Below are 16,782 nucleotides of genomic sequence, written 5' to 3'. Positions count from 1 at the left end.
ACTGGAGTAATGATGATGGAAATTCAGCTTTGCATCACAGAAATAAATTATATTTTAAAGGATATTAAAATAGAAACCATTATTTTATATTGTAATAACATTTTGCAAGATTACTGTTTTTTTTCTGTATTTTTGATCAAATAAATGCAGCCTTGATGAGCAGAAGAGACTTCATTAAAAACATTACAAGTCTTACTGATCCCAAACTTTTGAGCGGTAGTGTAACTCTGATTGTATTCATCTGAAAGAAGAATGTCATATACACCTAGGATGGCTTGAGGGTGAGTAAATCATGAGCTAATTTTCATTTTTGGGTGAACTATCCCTTTAAAATAGAGCGGCCCCCTCATTTTAAAGATGGGCCCCCCAAAATTAAAGGGCACCTATTATGCCCCTTTTTAAGTGAAGTGACCTGTGGCCAAGTATGGTGACCCATACTCGAAATTACGTCAAGCTTAAAGCGTCATGGCAGAGCACTGAAGTCGACTAGTCGATTAGTCGGTGCAACCCCTAGTTTGGAGTCAGAATTGAATGTGAATTTGAAGATTATTTCTTTATTTTTTTCTCTTTTATTTCTTTCTATTTTTGGCATAACAACATCAGCGAAACGTACTGTCAATGAAAATGACTTTCGGCTACAATTATTTACAATTATCTGAATGTGTATCTACATTGTTCCTTTTTAAAATAAATAAAAAGCAAAAATAAAGAATTTTACCTACTGAACAAATGACTTTCATAAGCAATTCTTTTTTTAAAGGGCACCTATTATGCCCCTTTTTAAGTGAAGTGACCTGTGGCCAAGTATGGTGACCCATACTCGAAATTTGTGCTCTGCATTTAACCCATCCAAGTGCACACACACACACACACGATATTACAAGATGTAATATTAAGCTTAAGGCTCTCCTGAATGTGCCTGTGAAGTTTCAGCTCAAAATACCCTACAGATCGTTTATTATAACGTGTTTAAAAGTGTCATTTTTGGGGCGGGTTTAAAAAGTGCTGTTTCAGGGGTGTGTTCCCTTACATGAAAATGAGCTGCAACTTCCCGCCAGAATCGAGAAGGGGGCGGAGCCTAGACGTCTCTGCTTTGCATATGGAAATAAACAGAGAGGAGAAGCAACATGAGCGAGAGTGAGAGGACCGGTATTCAGCCGTACATGTACGAACCGGACAGCAGAAAAAACAATAATGCGAATGAACCAGAATGTCTCGGAATGGTAGTTTGAATCATTTATGTACTTGTATAGTTTTTCACAGCCGCTTTGTAACGATGGATGCGACACAGCCGATCGCACGCAGACTAAATGGCGGACATGGCACAACCACCATCTTTATATAATGACTATTATAGATCAGTTGGCACAACACAAGAGGCTTGTTCAAGATGCATCGGCGCTGCGCAGAACGATCAAAGTACCGCGATTTTGAGAGCAATTCAAAAGCATAAAGAGTCGTCTGCTCTATTATGGCTCTCGCGGTACTTTGATGTCATTCATCGATCGTTCTGTGCAGCGCCGATGCATCTCGAACGAGCCTACTGAGAGCTGAGTACATGGTTATATGCGCCTGTCAGTCAATAGCGGTGGGCGGGGCTACTGCAATATGACGTCATATTGCGGACAGGATCCAAACCGCTCGTTTTTTGAGCCTGGTTTGGTTTTATGAAGATTTAAAAAAAAGACTGGATGGATTTTTATCATTCTAAGATGGCTACAGTATCTCACAGTCCCCTCAAAATAGCTCAACACACAGCCATTAATGTCTAAACTGCTGGCCACAAAAGTGAGTACACCCCTAAGTGAAAATGTCCAAATTGGGCCCAAAGTGTCAATATTTTGTGCACCCACCATTATTTTCCAGCACTGCCTTAACCCTCTTGGGCATGGAGTTCACCAGAGCTTCACAGGTTGCCACTGGAGTCCTCTTCCACTCCTCTTTTGATCGAACTTAATGATCGAAGTCACGAATCAATCGGAACGGTTCCAGCGTAAATGACTCACTCAATTGAATCGGATGTCTGTTACTCTGCTTTTGCGCCTTCAGTCATGTTTATACTACACCGTCAGAACCGTTAGCTCGCTAGTTTTATGAGATTAATTGAAATAAGCGGAAAAAAATTTACAAATAAAATATCGATATTTCCATTCCGAAGATAAATGCTTTAAACGTCGAAGACATCCAACACAAATCTACGAACATGTTCAGGTGAGGTAACCGGTTTACTGCTAACTAATGAAACACTCCATTAATATGATGAGCTGCAGCTCAAAATACATGTTAGACGGAAACATTGTGCATTATGATCCAGTTTGTAGCTAAATTCACTATCAATAGTTAGACACTGCAGTTCAGTGCTGACAGTTTCATAGGAAATCAAACCATCCAGTCGTCTCATACCATTGAAGTGTTCTCTGCTGAAAAAACAATAGAAACCATCACATTTGTAATGGTTTTACTGGTTTTAATGGAAACTGTGATAGACCCTGTTGGTCTCGACTGGTAATTTGTTGCCTTTTATTGGTGGCATGTTAAAACCATTAAATCCTGATGGAATACGTCCAAAAACACACTACAGGAAACCATTTTTTAAAGGTTAATAGCTGATGGTGTGTAATGTTTGTAATGCATTCCTCTGCTCGTAAACAAGGCGCAGCGCATGCGTCATGGTATTCTCGTGAACAGCGAAGGAGACTGACACGGAAAAGAAGAAATTGTTGAATAAAGTCGTTATTTTTGTTTTAAGTTTATATCACGCAATTCTGAGTTAATATCTTGCAATTTTGAGACAAAAAGTCAGAATTACAAGTTAAAATTCTGCAATTCTGACTTTTTTCCTGCAATTGCAAGTTTACATCTTGCAATTCTGACCCTTTTTCCTCAGAATTGCAAGATGTAAACTGCAATTCTGACAAAAAAGTCACGATTGTGAGATATAGATTAACAATTACCTTGTTTTATTTTTTATTCAGTGGCGGAAACGTGCTTCCATAGTTAAGTCCCCCCATTGCACTGCCAAGAAATCCTAGAGCCACTGTTGGTGACTGCTAGTGACGTCAGAGGAAGCGTTAGATGAGTGCAATCTGTAGCCGGGCCCTTCATGTAGACATACAGGGCACTCATCTACAATATTTAAGGTCAAAAATGGCAAATAGTCTCTCGTTTAAAACATTTTCTGTAGACATAAGAATTATCTTAATCATTTTTTTGTTGCCTTATCCTTTTCTAAGTGACGCGAGGCAAGGTAAGAACAAGGTTCATTCATTTCTGTGCACAGCACTTCCTTCTGATCGACATGACACAGCAACATTGAAACTATTAAAAACATTTTAAGTTCAAGTTCATATTTAAGATGTTTTTAGCAAACATAATTTTGCCTCTCATTTTACATATTGTGTATCGTGTTTTTATTTTTGTTTGTGTTTTCTATATTCCTCAGAAAAACACTTCCTCTTCTACAAGTTTACAGGCTTTTGCAAAGCAATCACGTTTCCTGTGTTCAAAGCTGTCGGTGTCTGTGATGGCAGACAGATCGCTCACTACAGTAATGAAGAAAGAGTTTGGATAAGATCGAGTCTGACTGCAGATAACTGGATCAATGCTCCTGAAGAACCACCTGATTCTAGAGACTGGTTCCTACATCAGTTAAACACTCTGTCAAACTGCACAGACTCTCAGTGTTCTGGTGAGTTTCATGCTTTAGTCATCAATTATCAGGCATGTTATGAAATTTCTTGTATTTTTTATGTACTGCAAGTTTATCATGAGTGTTGTTCTGTGATTGTAGAGCTCCATGTTCTTCAGAGAATGATTGGTTGTGAACTGGAGAAGCTTCCTGATGGAACAGTGAGTCTGAGAGCATTTGATGAATATGGATTTGATGGAGAGGATTTTATGGCCTTTGATTCTGACACTCTGCAGTGGATTGATAAAAACCCCAAAGCTAAAGAAACCAAAATGAAATGGGATCAGCAAACAGAACGAAACCAATTCCTCAAGCAATACCTGAAGACCTGCACTGACGGGATCTCCACGTTTAACAACACAAATAAGAGTATGTTTAATCAGATCAGTTTTTGACACAGCTCGAGGATGTTTTTTCTAATTCTGTCTCGATGCATAGGCGATTTATCATCATCCACTGACAAATAAATACTAATGAGTTGAAAACAGTGTGGGAGTTACACAGTGACCATCAGGGGGTCAGAGCACGTGGAGTGGGGTGTCCGGTTTAAATTAACATGATTTTAATTGTGTTATGTTTTATGCTTTAAATAGAGCTGTCAAGCGATTATTTTTTTATATATTTAACTAGCCTACGTGATGTGCCGATTAATTAATTAAATTGATCACATTTAAAGTCATTATTGTGTTAAATTAAAAGCACTGTATAGACATTACAAAAAGTAACCCCAATTCTTAATTCGCTCCACTGGCTTCCAGTTTCTTTTAGTTGATTTTAAAATGATATTGTTTGTTTTTAAAGCTCTCAATGGCCTTGCCCCACCTTATGTAACTGAGATGCTGGCTTTTCGTCAGCCCAACAGGGCTCTTAGGTCAACAAATCAACTTTTGCTGGAAGACCCGAGGTCACGGTGCAAACACTGGGGTGACCGGGCTTTTTCTGTAGCTGGGCCCAGACTCTGGAATATGCTTCCCGCCGATATGTGCACCATTACTGACCTGGGCCTTTTTAAAATGAAGCTTAAAACTTATTTATTTAGACTGGCTTTTAATATCTAGCAATTGTTGTGACATTTTTGTGTATTTTATGTATTTGTTTTGTTGTTTGCTTTTATTTTTGTTTTTATTGCTATGTTTTTATAGCAAACCACAAAAAAATACAGTTCTCCTAAAAAAAAATATTTAAAAAGGATTTCATACATGCAGGGGATCCTCTTCACTTCTTAGATGTTCATCTGGATTGCAGGAGTTTGACTGTCAGCTTACTAAACTATTAGACATCTACTAACTATCATGAAATGAAAATTAAAACGGCTCATACTCATGTCTTTCAAAACCTATATGACTTGAGTTCTTCTGTGCGTTTTTTTTTTCACAGCACAGAAACCACAGACACAAAACCAAGGTCTTTATAAATATTTGTCACTTATTATTTTCTTTTCCAGCTTCACCAGATGTTCGTGTGTTTGTGAAGAAAGCTCCTGATCAAAGTAAGCTGGTTCTGAGCTGTCTGGCCACTGGTTTCTACCCCAGAGATATTGAGATGTACATTAGGTTGTACGAATCTGTTCTTGTGAACCAAACATCTTCTGGAATCAGACCAAATGCTGATGGATCCTTTCAGATGAAAACCAGTGTGGAGATTGATGCAAATCGCACAGGGATTTATGACTGTCTGGTCATTCACAGCAGTCTGACTCAGACACAGCCGATTGTAACAGTATATTACCAGAAATCAAGTGGTGAGTAATTATGATTAGAGTATCCATTATACACTGATGCTGCTTCTGCAATTATAATGTGAAGATTACATACAAATCACTAACTGTAGAAGGAGGAGTGTTGATGTTTTAAAGTAAGTAAAGGAGTCATGAAATGCATTTTCAGATGCTCATATTATGTTTCTGGAGTTTAGCTTATGAAGTTTTTTGTATCAAAAAGTGTATAAAAAATGATCATCTTCCATCCTCAATTTCACTCTCTGTCACAAACGCTTCAATGCAAGATATTTAGAAAAACTGGAAGCATGGTGAGAGTCTGTTGTGAAACATAACCATTCCTGTTCGTTCGCTCGGGTATTATTAATAGTTTGATCTTTTGAATCAATATTCTGCTGTTTCAGAAAGATGGAAATGGTTAGTGTGAAACTTGAAGTATGTTTTTATTTTAGAGTAACCTCTCATATGTGTAAATATCAAGGACATTTTGATTCTACATTTCATGTGCCCTTTAAATACTGTCGTGTTATTGTCACAAACAATTAAGGTTAAACTCTGTTCAACAAGTATTTATGATGCATTTTATTTCTTCAACAGAATCTCTGTGGTCACTTATAACAGGAATAATAGCAGCAGCTGTAGTTATATTTCTCTCTGTGATTGGTTACTGCTTCTACCAAAAGAAAAAGTCATTTGGTAAGTTATAAATATTCAACATGATCATTGCTGCTTTAAATCTCTTGGGGTTTTTAAAGGGGTCATATGATGCTGCTAAAAAGAACATTATTTTGTGTATTTGGTGTAATGAAATGTGTTTATGCGGTTTAAAGTAAAAAAAACACATTATTTTCCACATACTGTACATTATTGTTTCTCCTCTATGCCCCGCCTTTCTGAAACGCGTCGATTTTTACAAAACTCATCGGTCTGAAAAAGCGAGGTGTGCTGTGATTGGCCAGGCATCCAGTGCGTTGTGATTGGCCGAATACCTCAAGCGTGAGACTGAACATGGCGGTGGCGGCAACAATACTACAGCGAGAGTCAAAGTTACGCCTTCTTTCTTTGTGTGAACATTTGGGCGGCGTTATGCAAATCTTGCCACATAGTGAGGTAGATATGTGGGGGCGTGTTCGAACGAGCCGTTTTAGGTAGGCGTGGCTGACTCTTAACTTTTATAATATATATCTCTTTGGATTTGAAACTTTAGTCTTTGCAACTTTACAGATCTTCTTTATGCACCAAGAGCCTGTAACACTCCAAAGAGAAAGGAAAAAATGAAATCGCATCATATGACCCCTTTAAAAGATATTTTAAATATGTATGAACAGTTTGACAGTATATGACGGCATAACTATGTATGTGAACATGGTGAAAGTAATTTTAAGATGGTGAGTTTTTTATTATTTTCATTATTTGAGTTTCATTTAATGACACAGACTACAAGATTATCCATAATATTTATCAAAAAAATGTGTAGTGTGGCATCATTGCAGCTTGACATAAACATACAAGAACATGGTATTTATGTACTCAAGATTAAGTTATTATATTCTTTGTAATCTTTCCTAGCTCTGATGAGAAGTTACTCAGTTAAGTTGGAGTGATTGTTCAGATCCCCAGTCCAGCGAGTGAGAGCTACTTGAAACGATTCAAAGCATCGGTGGTCCGATCAGAAGTGCTCTTAGACACATTTTATTCACTGTTATTAGCAGTTGCACACAGAACCTAAAAGATCAATGTCACAGTGTTACACTCTTCAGTGCAATACATCATCTACAGTACTGTAAGTGTTATTATTGTGGAACACTATAGAGTGATATACTATAAGATCCTGTAACTTGAATAATCATGATTATGGTGCTAGCAATAATTCCAGGTTTAGCTCAGGGATCAAATATATAAGAGTTTGACACAGACAAAAGGTGCCTGTTTGTACAATGTGTTGTGTTCAGTGTGCAATATCATAAATAAATGTATGAAGTGTGAGTGTGTGTTTATGTACTGGACATGCTGCAACATGATATGAATATCTTCACCGATATCAGACATTTCACGCAACTCATATGAATGCAACGTGTGAAAACAAAATTTAAGACCTTTAAATATGATAATTAAAATTATTCTCATCTAATTGTCTTTGAATGAAGAGAAGTAGAACCGAACCATACACTCTCAGAAAAAAAGGTACAAAAGCTGTCACTGGGGCGCTACCTTTTCAAAAGGCACACCTTTGTACCTAAACAGTCCATATTGGTACCTTATTTTGCTTCTCAAGTAAATGCATATTGATTTAAGAATGTTTCGATATTTGTACTGGAAAACAAGACAAAAATACTGAATTAGAAAATCTACTTAAATTTGGGTCTGTTCACACTGTACACTCTCAGAAAAAAAGGTACAAAAGTTGTCACTGGGGCGGTACCTTTTCAAAAGGCACACCTTTGTACCTAAACAGTCCATATTGGTCCCTTAAAGGTACATATAAGTACCTAAAGTGTACATATTAGTACCTAAAAGGTACAAAAGTGTACCTTTTGAAAAGGTACCGCCCCAGTGACAGCTTTTGTACCTTTTTTTCTGAGAGTGTAGATTATAGGCCTTATTTTTAAAATAAGGTAATGTATCTTTAAAAATTGTTCTGGAAAGCAAAACAAAAATACTAACAAAATCATGTAATGTTCAATATCAAGAGCACATGTGACGTTTTGTATCATTATAAGTTAAAGGAAAATCAAACCACGATAACAACTTTGATTATCAGTTAATAAAACTTTGTTAAACGTCTAATTCTTCAGCAAATAAAACATCAACAACCAGGTTCAGCGTCTAAAAGTAATATTAAGAAAATCACTGTTTTGCAAAGCATTTATCGTCATTGTGTAAATTTGTTTAAAACTTTATAAATTGTGTCATAAAATCATTCTTTATTGTGAATGTTGTGTGTTTTTATATACACACTGAATACGGTGCCTTGAATCAATGTGAAATTAAAGTGGACTCAATTTCTACTTTAATAATTCATATTTCTGTTATTGTGTGAATGATTCATCAATGCAAGTAAGTCTACGAAAAAAAATCTTGTTTATCAATAGAGACACTTTTCATTTTATTAAAAAAAAACTATACATACTAGTGGTGAGAGCATGATATGAGTGTGTTTTTAAATAGATACTGTTGACAATGAATTTAAATGAGGAAACGAACCTGTCAAGCAAGTATTTCGAGTCATTTAAACAAACAGGACACTCGTCTGAAATTTAAAGGACAAACGTGGTTCACATGCTCTCGTTTAAATATGTTTTATGTAGATATAAGAATTGTTTTGCCTATTTGTTTTTTCTTTTCCACTGTTTTAAGCGATGCACAGCAAGGTAAGCACAGTTTATTAGTTTCATAGTCTAACTTCTGATCGACAGATGCTTACAGACAAATGTAGACAATTCTATACGGAGCACCTAAGAAAAGAAAATAAGAGGAGAGAGAAAATTTTATTTCAGTGCGTCCTTCCGAGAATTTTTGCGAGAAAATCCAAAAACATTGAAATGAATTTTTTCTTCATCTCGCATTTTCACACGAGGTCCGTGGTTTTCATCTTATATTTGGGCAGTTTAACCACAGTCGCATATTGTTGTGCCTATACTACATTGTATAGAAAAAATAAATAAAAAGGAAAAAGTAGGCTACTGGTAATTTTCCAGTACATTATCCAGTCATTTACGAACATTAAAGGGGTCATTGGATGCCCATTTTCCACAAGTTGATATGATTCTTTAGGGTCTTAATGAAAAGTCTGTAACATAGTTTGGTTAAAATTTCTCAATGGTAGTGTAAAAAACACTTTTTTACCCTGTCAAAACAGCTCTTTTCAGAGCATGCAGATTTGTAGCATTTTCCTTTAAATGTTAATGAGCTCTGCTGACCCCGCCCCTCTCTTCCGAGCTGCTCTCACAGACTGTTTACTTTAGCTGTATTCATCGTGAAACTTGCTAATTAGCACATTATGTGTGTACACAACCACCCTATAATGATAAAAATCCACCCAGTGTTTTTTTTTTTAAATCTGTTAAATGTTTTCCCCTTTCTCAAATCGAGCCGATCTCAGATGCCTGTCTGTGTGACGTCACACAGACAGGCATCTGAGATCGGCTCGATTTGAGAAAGGGGAAAACATTTAACCAGATAAAAAAAAAAACACTGGGTGCATTTTTATCATTTTAGGGTGGTTGTGTACACACACTGCCAACACACATTTCAGTTCGAACAACATGTAAAAGTGCATGTAGCATCCTATGACCCCTTTAACTCAACGCAAAGAAGTAAAGTGAAAAGTACAGGTAAAACACCTGTAAAAAAAAATCCCTACAGAAAATTCCCTCATATTAATAAAATACATTGTGCCCTTTATTTTAATTTTTTTTTTTTTTTTGTAGTGTACTGTGACAGGCAAGGCTGGGAATTTCAAAAACAAATATCCTCCATCTAGCGCATGTTTACCTATATAGTTTACATATGTGTGGACTGGCCCTAATTCTGATTAGTCCTGTTTACTAGTCCGCTAACTAGACAAATTTCCTTTGTTTGTCTGATTTAAAAGATGTGAAAAGCAGACCACGGACCTATCTAGCCTTGTTGGTTAAATTTAGGAAAACACTTATATTAAAGATATTAAAATAACGTAGGGATATGCCGGTATCAAATTTTCATGTTGCGATTAATTGCTAATGCTTTTATCACGGTATACGGTATTATCACGATGTTGAAATTTAGTTTTTAAAAAAAGTGCTGTCATAATACAGTATAACAGGTTTAATAACTTTTTTCTTATAACAAAAATAACTGAACATTTAAATGCAATAAAGCAATACAGAAATGTATAAAGTTAAAAGTTTTACACAGATGTCTTTCACGCAGCATACAGCGGTGTTGTGCATTTTGACCAGTTTATGGGAAAAGTATTCTTAAAATGCATTAAAAATTATTAATAATTTGTTATATATAATTATTCACGGTATTTAGAAGTGCCCACGATAACAATATCGTGCATATTCATTACCGTAATATATCGCATTGCCGAATACCGGCACAAGTCTAAAATAACGTTTCACTGATTTGTTATTTACGGAGCCCCGCACACGTGCGCACGATTTACTAGTTCGTTCCCTCGATTTATAAATTGTGCGCACGATTTACTAGTTCGTTCCCTCGATTTATAAATTGTGCGCACGATTTACTAGTTCGTTCCCTCGATTTATAAATTGTGCGCACGATTTACTAGTTCGTTCCCTCGATTTATAAATTGTGCGCACGATTTACTAGTTCGTTCCCTCGATTTATAAATTGTGCGCACGATTTACTAGTTCGTTCCCTCGATTTATAAATTGTGCGCACGATTTACTAGTTCGTTCCCTCGATTTATAAATTGTGCGCACGATTTACTAGTTCGTTCCCTCGATTTATAAATTGTGCGCACGATTTACTAGTTCGTTCCCTCGATTTATAAATTGTGCGCACGATTTACTAGTTCGTTCCCTCGATTTATAAATTGTGCGCACGATTTACTAGTTCGTTCCCTCGATTTATAAATTGTGCGCACGATTTACTAGTTCGTTCCCTCGATTTATAAATTGTGCGCACGATTTACTAGTTCGTTCCCTCGATTTATAAATTGTGCGCACGATTTACTAGTTCGTTCCCTCGATTTATAAATTGTGCGCACGATTTACTAGTTCGTTCCCTCGATTTATAAATTGTGCGCACGATTTACTAGTTCGTTCCCTCGATTTATAAATTGTGCGCACGATTTACTAGTTCGTTCCCTCGATTTATAAATTGTGCGCACGATTTACTAGTTCGTTCCCTCGATTTATAAATTGTGCGCACGATTTACTAGTTCGTTCCCTCGATTTATAAATTGTGCGCACGATTTACTAGTTCGTTCCCTCGATTTATAAATTGTGCGCACGATTTACTAGTTCGTTCCCTCGATTTATAAATTGTGCGCACGATTTACTAGTTCGTTCCCTCGATTTATAAATTGTGCGCACGATTTACTAGTTCGTTCCCTCGATTTATAAATTGTGCGCACGATTTACTAGTTCGTTCCCTCGATTTATAAATTGTGCGCACGATTTACTAGTTCGTTCCCTCGATTTATAAATTGTGCGCACGATTTACTAGTTCGTTCCCTCGATTTATAAATTGTGCGCACGATTTACTAGTTCGTTCCCTCGATTTATAAATTGTGCGCACGATTTACTAGTTCGTTCCCTCGATTTATAAATTGTGCGCACGATTTACTAGTTCGTTCCCTCGATTTATAAATTGTGCGCACGATTTACTAGTTCGTTCCCTCGATTTATAAATTGTGCGCACGATTTACTAGTTCGTTCCCTCGATTTATAAATTGTGCGCACGATTTACTAGTTCGTTCCCTCGATTTATAAATTGTGCGCACGATTTACTAGTTCGTTCCCTCGATTTATAAATTGTGCGCACGATTTACTAGTTCGTTCCCTCGATTTATAAATTGTGCGCACGATTTACTAGTTCGTTCCCTCGATTTATAAATTGTGCGCACGATTTACTAGTTCGTTCCCTCGATTTATAAATTGAAAGAACGAATTAGTAAATTGTGCACATGATTTAGCAAATTGAGGGAACTAAATAGTAATCGTGTGCAGGTTTTAGTACATTGAGGTAAGGAATTAGTAAATCGTGCGCACGATTTATTTATTTTTTCTTGCATGTCAGGCTCCGTAGTTATTATTATAATTGACACTATCAATAATTGGAACTTGTCCATCTTTTTGCACAAAATTTATTTGTTAAATAAACATGAACCTTAAATCCATTTTTTTTTAGGAATCTTATTTTTATTTGTAGATTTAACTTTTCATCATTCAATTTTCAGTGGGCTTTTTGTAGGCTAGTGATGCTATACTGTAAGTTACTATAAGTTTGTCCCTAGTAATCATGGTCTCCATCTTTCACACCGGTCTGCCGGTATATATGGCTGCATTTATTCATATAGATCAGTGCTAGCAGGACAAAAAGTGTCTCCTGTCATTTCTGTCTTTCTCAGAGAAGCACTACCTCCACTACATGTTTACAATCATGATCAAATCAGACACACTGCTAGTGTTCAGTGCTGTGGGTGAGTCTGATCACATACAGATCTCTCACTACAGCATTGAAGAACGAGTCTGGATGAGAGAGAATCTGACTGTAGACGACTGGGACAAAGCTCCTGGTGGACCGCCTGAAACTAGAGACTGGTATCTAGATCTGATCAGGATTCTGTCAAACTGCACTGAGTCTTCTGGTGAGTTTAATGCTTTCCCTTCTTCATTATCAGATGTTATGAAACTTTATTGGACTTTTTCACAAGGTGTCATAACAAGTGTGTCCTATACTCACATCAGTACAAATATGCATAGATTTAAGTTTCTCATCATTATTGTTCTGTGATTGTAGAGCTCCATGTTCTTCAGAGAGTGATTGGCTGTGAGCTGGAGAAGCTTCCTGATGGAACAGTGAATCTGACGCCGATTGATGAATATGGATTTGAAGGAGAGGATTGTGTTGCCTTTAATTCTGACACCTTACAGTGTTCTGATAAAAGTCCAAATGCCAAAATCAAGCGGGACCATCAATTAAAACTTCAAGAATTCCTCAAGAACTGCCTGGACTGGATCTCCACGTTTAATAACACAAAAAAGAGTAAGTTCGGATCAGATTCATTTAATGAGCTCCTGTCTTTGTGTGTGTTTGTGTTTTTGAACTTCAGGAAGCTGTTTCTAATTTGATACAGAGGTGATTTATCATTATTAAACAACAGGTCAGTAGTAATGAAGAGTTACAAATATAAAACTGTTGAGGACAGCATTATTCTCATTTTACTCATTATATTCTCATTTGAACATGGTTTTTATTTCATTTTCTGGGTTTGGGTTTTTCAACTGCAGCCCTTCACATTGTTAAAAAAAAAAAAACTAATTTGTTTAAATTATGAAAATATATGAAAGCTATTAGAAAATCTGATCTTCATTTTGCAGTGAAGTAAGTACCAGTAGAAGTTAAGTCTGTCACAATAGATCACATGGAGCTAACTAAGTTTCTTGATGAATAAGTAAAAGGATATTTATTTCACACATTGAGAAAGAACTCTTGATAAGTGTTTTAAATGCATTATTATTTTCTGCTCCAGATTCACCGGATGTTTGTGTGTTTGCGAGGAGAGCTCCTGATGATCACAGTAAGCTGGTTCTGATCTGTCTGGCCACTGGTTTCTACCCCAGAGATATTGAGATGTACATCAGATTGAACAGAATTAACATTGAGAGCCAAACATCTTCTGGAATCAGACCAAATGATGATGAAACCTTTCAGATGAGATCCAGTGTGAAGGTCGACAGAAAAGACAAAGGATCTTATGACTGTCATGTCATTCACAGCAGCCTGACAGAACCAGTGTCAGAAGAATGGGGTAAATATCATCATATATGATGAGGATTATGATTCGGAACGCTATACATCAAGGATGTAAACATCAGCACATCACATGTAACATCTATTCTATATTCATTCTAAATTAGGTATTGTGCATTAATGAATATCATTTTCACACATTTGTTCATTTTGGTAAATGTTACATTATAAATATGCTTTTGTCCATTCATTGTAAGATCTGATTATTCTCAATGACGCTCTATCTGCTTATTGTAATATAAAAAAAGAATTAGTAGGCTATATGTAGAAATTTAATTAAGCAAAAGATACATTAAAAAGCTTCAATGAAAAGACTGCCATAAAATATATTTCACTTTCACAGCTAATCCTAAACTAATGAATCTTCACTGATTCGTATAAACTCCCCACTTTGTTCTAAGTCATACATCTAAGTATATTCTTCTTGATAATTATATTTATTTATATCAAATGTTTTATTACACACCATTGGATGATGTTGTCAGACTCTGGGCCAGGTTTTGTGTGTCTTTGCTCCCTATGTGCTCCGTCATCCAGTTTCTCTGTCTCGTGTTTTGAATTCATTGTTCCCAGGTGTTTCCTATGTTGATTGTCTTATGAGTTCCAGGTGTCCCTTGTCTTCCCCTCATCAGTTCCTGTGTATTTAAAGTGTGTTCTAGTTCTTGTCCTTTGTCAGTCGTTAAACGTCATCCTGATGTGTTGAGTCCTGTGATCCCAAGCCTTTGTTCAATAAACCCTTTTGAGTTACTTTACTCCATGTCTCCTCGCTCCTTCGTTCCTCGTGTGTGTGACTCGTGACAGATGTTAAGTTTCAAATAAAATGCTACTTTTTTTTTACAACGGTAATAATGCAAGTGCCAGTTGTTTCATACTGGTGTAAAGTATGTTTCTGGCAACTTTATCATTTAACTAACATTATGTTCTTGGTTCATCCAAACAATAAATGCATGTCTTTGATTCACTGAAAATTAGGCTGTTTAAATGTTTGCTCGGGTAATTTGCATCCTGCAAGTCACTCTCAAATTTTATAACCGGTAATCCTAATGCTGAAATAGATCAAGCAATTTCAGTTCAAGTTTCCATATACTGATTTTGTTTTTATTCTTTTTTTTATCTTCGTTCTGCAGATGGCAGATGCTCTGGTTGTGAAACAGAATCCCAGTGGCCTGTTACAGTAGGAATAGTAATATCAGCTCTAGTTCTATTTGCAGTCTTTTCTGTGATTCGTCGCTGCATCAAAAGGAAAAAGCATCATGGTGAGAATGAAACATTTGACATAATCATTGTTGCTTTAAATCTCATATGTAAATTTTCGTTTTGAAATATATGAGCTAAAAATGACAGTAGAAATATGTGGTGGTAGAGATTTTGATGATGAGATTTTTCAATATTTGGATTTCATTTGATGATATTAAGATGATCAGGTATGTTTATCAAACGAATGTGAAGTGTGACATCAGTGCAGCTTAAACATGCTGTATGTCCTCAAGATGAAGTTTTTCTTCTGTATGATCTGCTGTATCTGTCCCAGGTCTGATGAGAAGTTATCGTTATTACGGTGGAGCGACTGAACAGCTTCAGATCCCCAAAGTGTCTGATCAAGAGCTCAATACAGACTAGACTGAGATGAGAACAGGTTCACACTGACTAAATAAAAGGTTTTTCACGTTAGACACTCTATTCTAATTTTCCAGCTGTGTTCAGAAAAATGTAGTCTTGTTTTTTTTCCAGCATTTTCTAATCTGTGTCAGCTCTACTTTATTAAGAATAAATAGTTATTAAGAAGTTATTGATAAGAGGTAACATAAATTGCAAAACAAAACCAATTATTTATCTCATTACATGAACAGTAAATAATATGAGGGGAAAGTCAAATTAAGAACTCTTATTGCTATAAGATGTTACAGTATTCTAAGCTAAAATACTATTTATGGCCTTTACATCTCCAGCTAACAGGAAACGTTCTCTGAATGTTCTGGCAAGGTTCTCTCACGAACGTTCTTCCAGTAACATTAATAGAATGTTCATTTAAAGTTATGTGATCTTTAATGTTAGCATTATTTATACATCATTCATGGAACGTTTTTTACCCCTCTGGTGCTACTCATTTGGGGGCCACACTTGTGGTATTCACAGTCAAAAGTGACCGGACCCCTGAAATGTAAAAGTGACCGAAGAGCACCACTTGTTTCAGAACGATCAGAGAACATTCAAAAGTAACATAATATTTACAAAGTTCTAAAATGAAATGTTCCTTTGATACATATATATCATATATTCTTTCGAATAACCGAAAGAAAAAAAACTTTAAAAAAAAGTTTATCAGATTTCATTTTTGTATCTTCGCTGTTTCTAATGGCTGTTTGTGAGTCCCTTCAGCTTGAATCAGAATATTGAATCAGGACAGACCCTGTTTATTATGTTCATTTATGCTCCTATAAAATGACACTACTTCAAATGTTTCACATTTGACAGTTTCTTGATTGTTTTTAAGGATCACGGTTATATTTGTATCACATGCAGTTTAATTCTCTGTTGTTGTTTCAGGGAGGAGGACTGTGAAACTGTGTAAGATATATTTATGGAATTGTGTTTTGTTGGAATTTGAATTGATGTTTTTGTTTGAATATCAGATTTAATTACACTGTGAATGGGCCTCAGATGCTGTACTGTATATCTGTCTCTAAAGGTGTGAACAAAATACACTCTAAAAAATTAAAAAAGGGACAAAACCAGCTATTGGGTTGATTTGACCAGCTATTGGGTTGTTTTGACCCAGCTATTGGGTTGTTTTGACCCAGCTATTGGGTTGTTTTGACCCAGCTATTGGGTTGTTTTGACCCAGCGGTTGGGTTGTTTTGAACCCAACCACTGGGTCAAAACAACCCAA

At 36.1% G+C, this 16,782-nt stretch overlaps 2 protein-coding genes across 2 annotated transcripts; both read left to right on the top strand.

Annotated features, from left to right (window-relative positions):
- Positions 1-3,097: 3,097 nt before the first annotated feature.
- LOC107714291 (major histocompatibility complex class I-related gene protein-like) lies at positions 3,098-7,034 on the top strand. The gene is made up of 6 exons (XM_016520104.1): positions 3,098-3,247; positions 3,443-3,688; positions 3,791-4,057; positions 5,133-5,429; positions 6,003-6,101; positions 6,975-7,034. The coding sequence occupies exons 1-6, from the start codon at positions 3,148-3,150 to the stop codon at positions 7,007-7,009; spliced, it is 1,044 nt and encodes a 347-aa protein (XP_016375590.1). The 5' UTR covers positions 3,098-3,147; the 3' UTR covers positions 7,010-7,034.
- Positions 7,035-12,377: 5,343 nt separating this feature from the next.
- Positions 12,378-15,512, top strand: LOC107714280 (major histocompatibility complex class I-related gene protein-like). The gene is made up of 5 exons (XM_016520095.1): positions 12,378-12,399; positions 12,487-12,726; positions 12,879-13,124; positions 13,612-13,890; positions 15,424-15,512. Exons 1-5 carry the CDS (start codon positions 12,378-12,380, stop codon positions 15,510-15,512), a joined length of 876 nt encoding a protein of 291 aa, XP_016375581.1.
- The last annotated feature ends 1,270 nt before the right edge of the window (positions 15,513-16,782 follow it).

The sequence above is a fragment of the Sinocyclocheilus rhinocerous genome, unplaced genomic scaffold, assembly GCF_001515625.1.
Source record: "Sinocyclocheilus rhinocerous isolate Xijiao unplaced genomic scaffold, SAMN03320098_v1.1 scaffold1230, whole genome shotgun sequence".
NCBI lineage: Eukaryota > Metazoa > Chordata > Actinopteri > Cypriniformes > Cyprinidae > Sinocyclocheilus > Sinocyclocheilus rhinocerous.
Note: the sequence above shows the minus strand (reverse complement) of the source record. Positions and strands in the feature narration are given on the sequence as shown.

What these genes read in the sequence shown, in the direction of transcription:
- LOC107714291 (XM_016520104.1), top strand. Translation starts at nt 3,148, where the DNA reads ATGGCAAATAGTCTCTCGTTTAAAACATTTTCTGTAGACATAAGAATT. An exon ending in CACAGACTCTCAGTGTTCTG is followed by an intron (nt 3,689 to 3,790) that starts GTGAGTTTCATG and finishes CTGTGATTGTAG; the next exon opens with AGCTCCATGTTCTTCAGAGA. An exon ending in CCAAAAGAAAAAGTCATTTG is followed by an intron (nt 6,102 to 6,974) that starts GTAAGTTATAAA and finishes AATCTTTCCTAG; the next exon opens with CTCTGATGAGAAGTTACTCA.
- LOC107714280 (XM_016520095.1), top strand. Translation starts at nt 12,378, where the DNA reads ATGGTCTCCATCTTTCACACCG. An exon ending in AAACTGCACTGAGTCTTCTG is followed by an intron (nt 12,727 to 12,878) that starts GTGAGTTTAATG and finishes CTGTGATTGTAG; the next exon opens with AGCTCCATGTTCTTCAGAGA. An exon ending in GTTTAATAACACAAAAAAGA is followed by an intron (nt 13,125 to 13,611) that starts GTAAGTTCGGAT and finishes TTTCTGCTCCAG; the next exon opens with ATTCACCGGATGTTTGTGTG.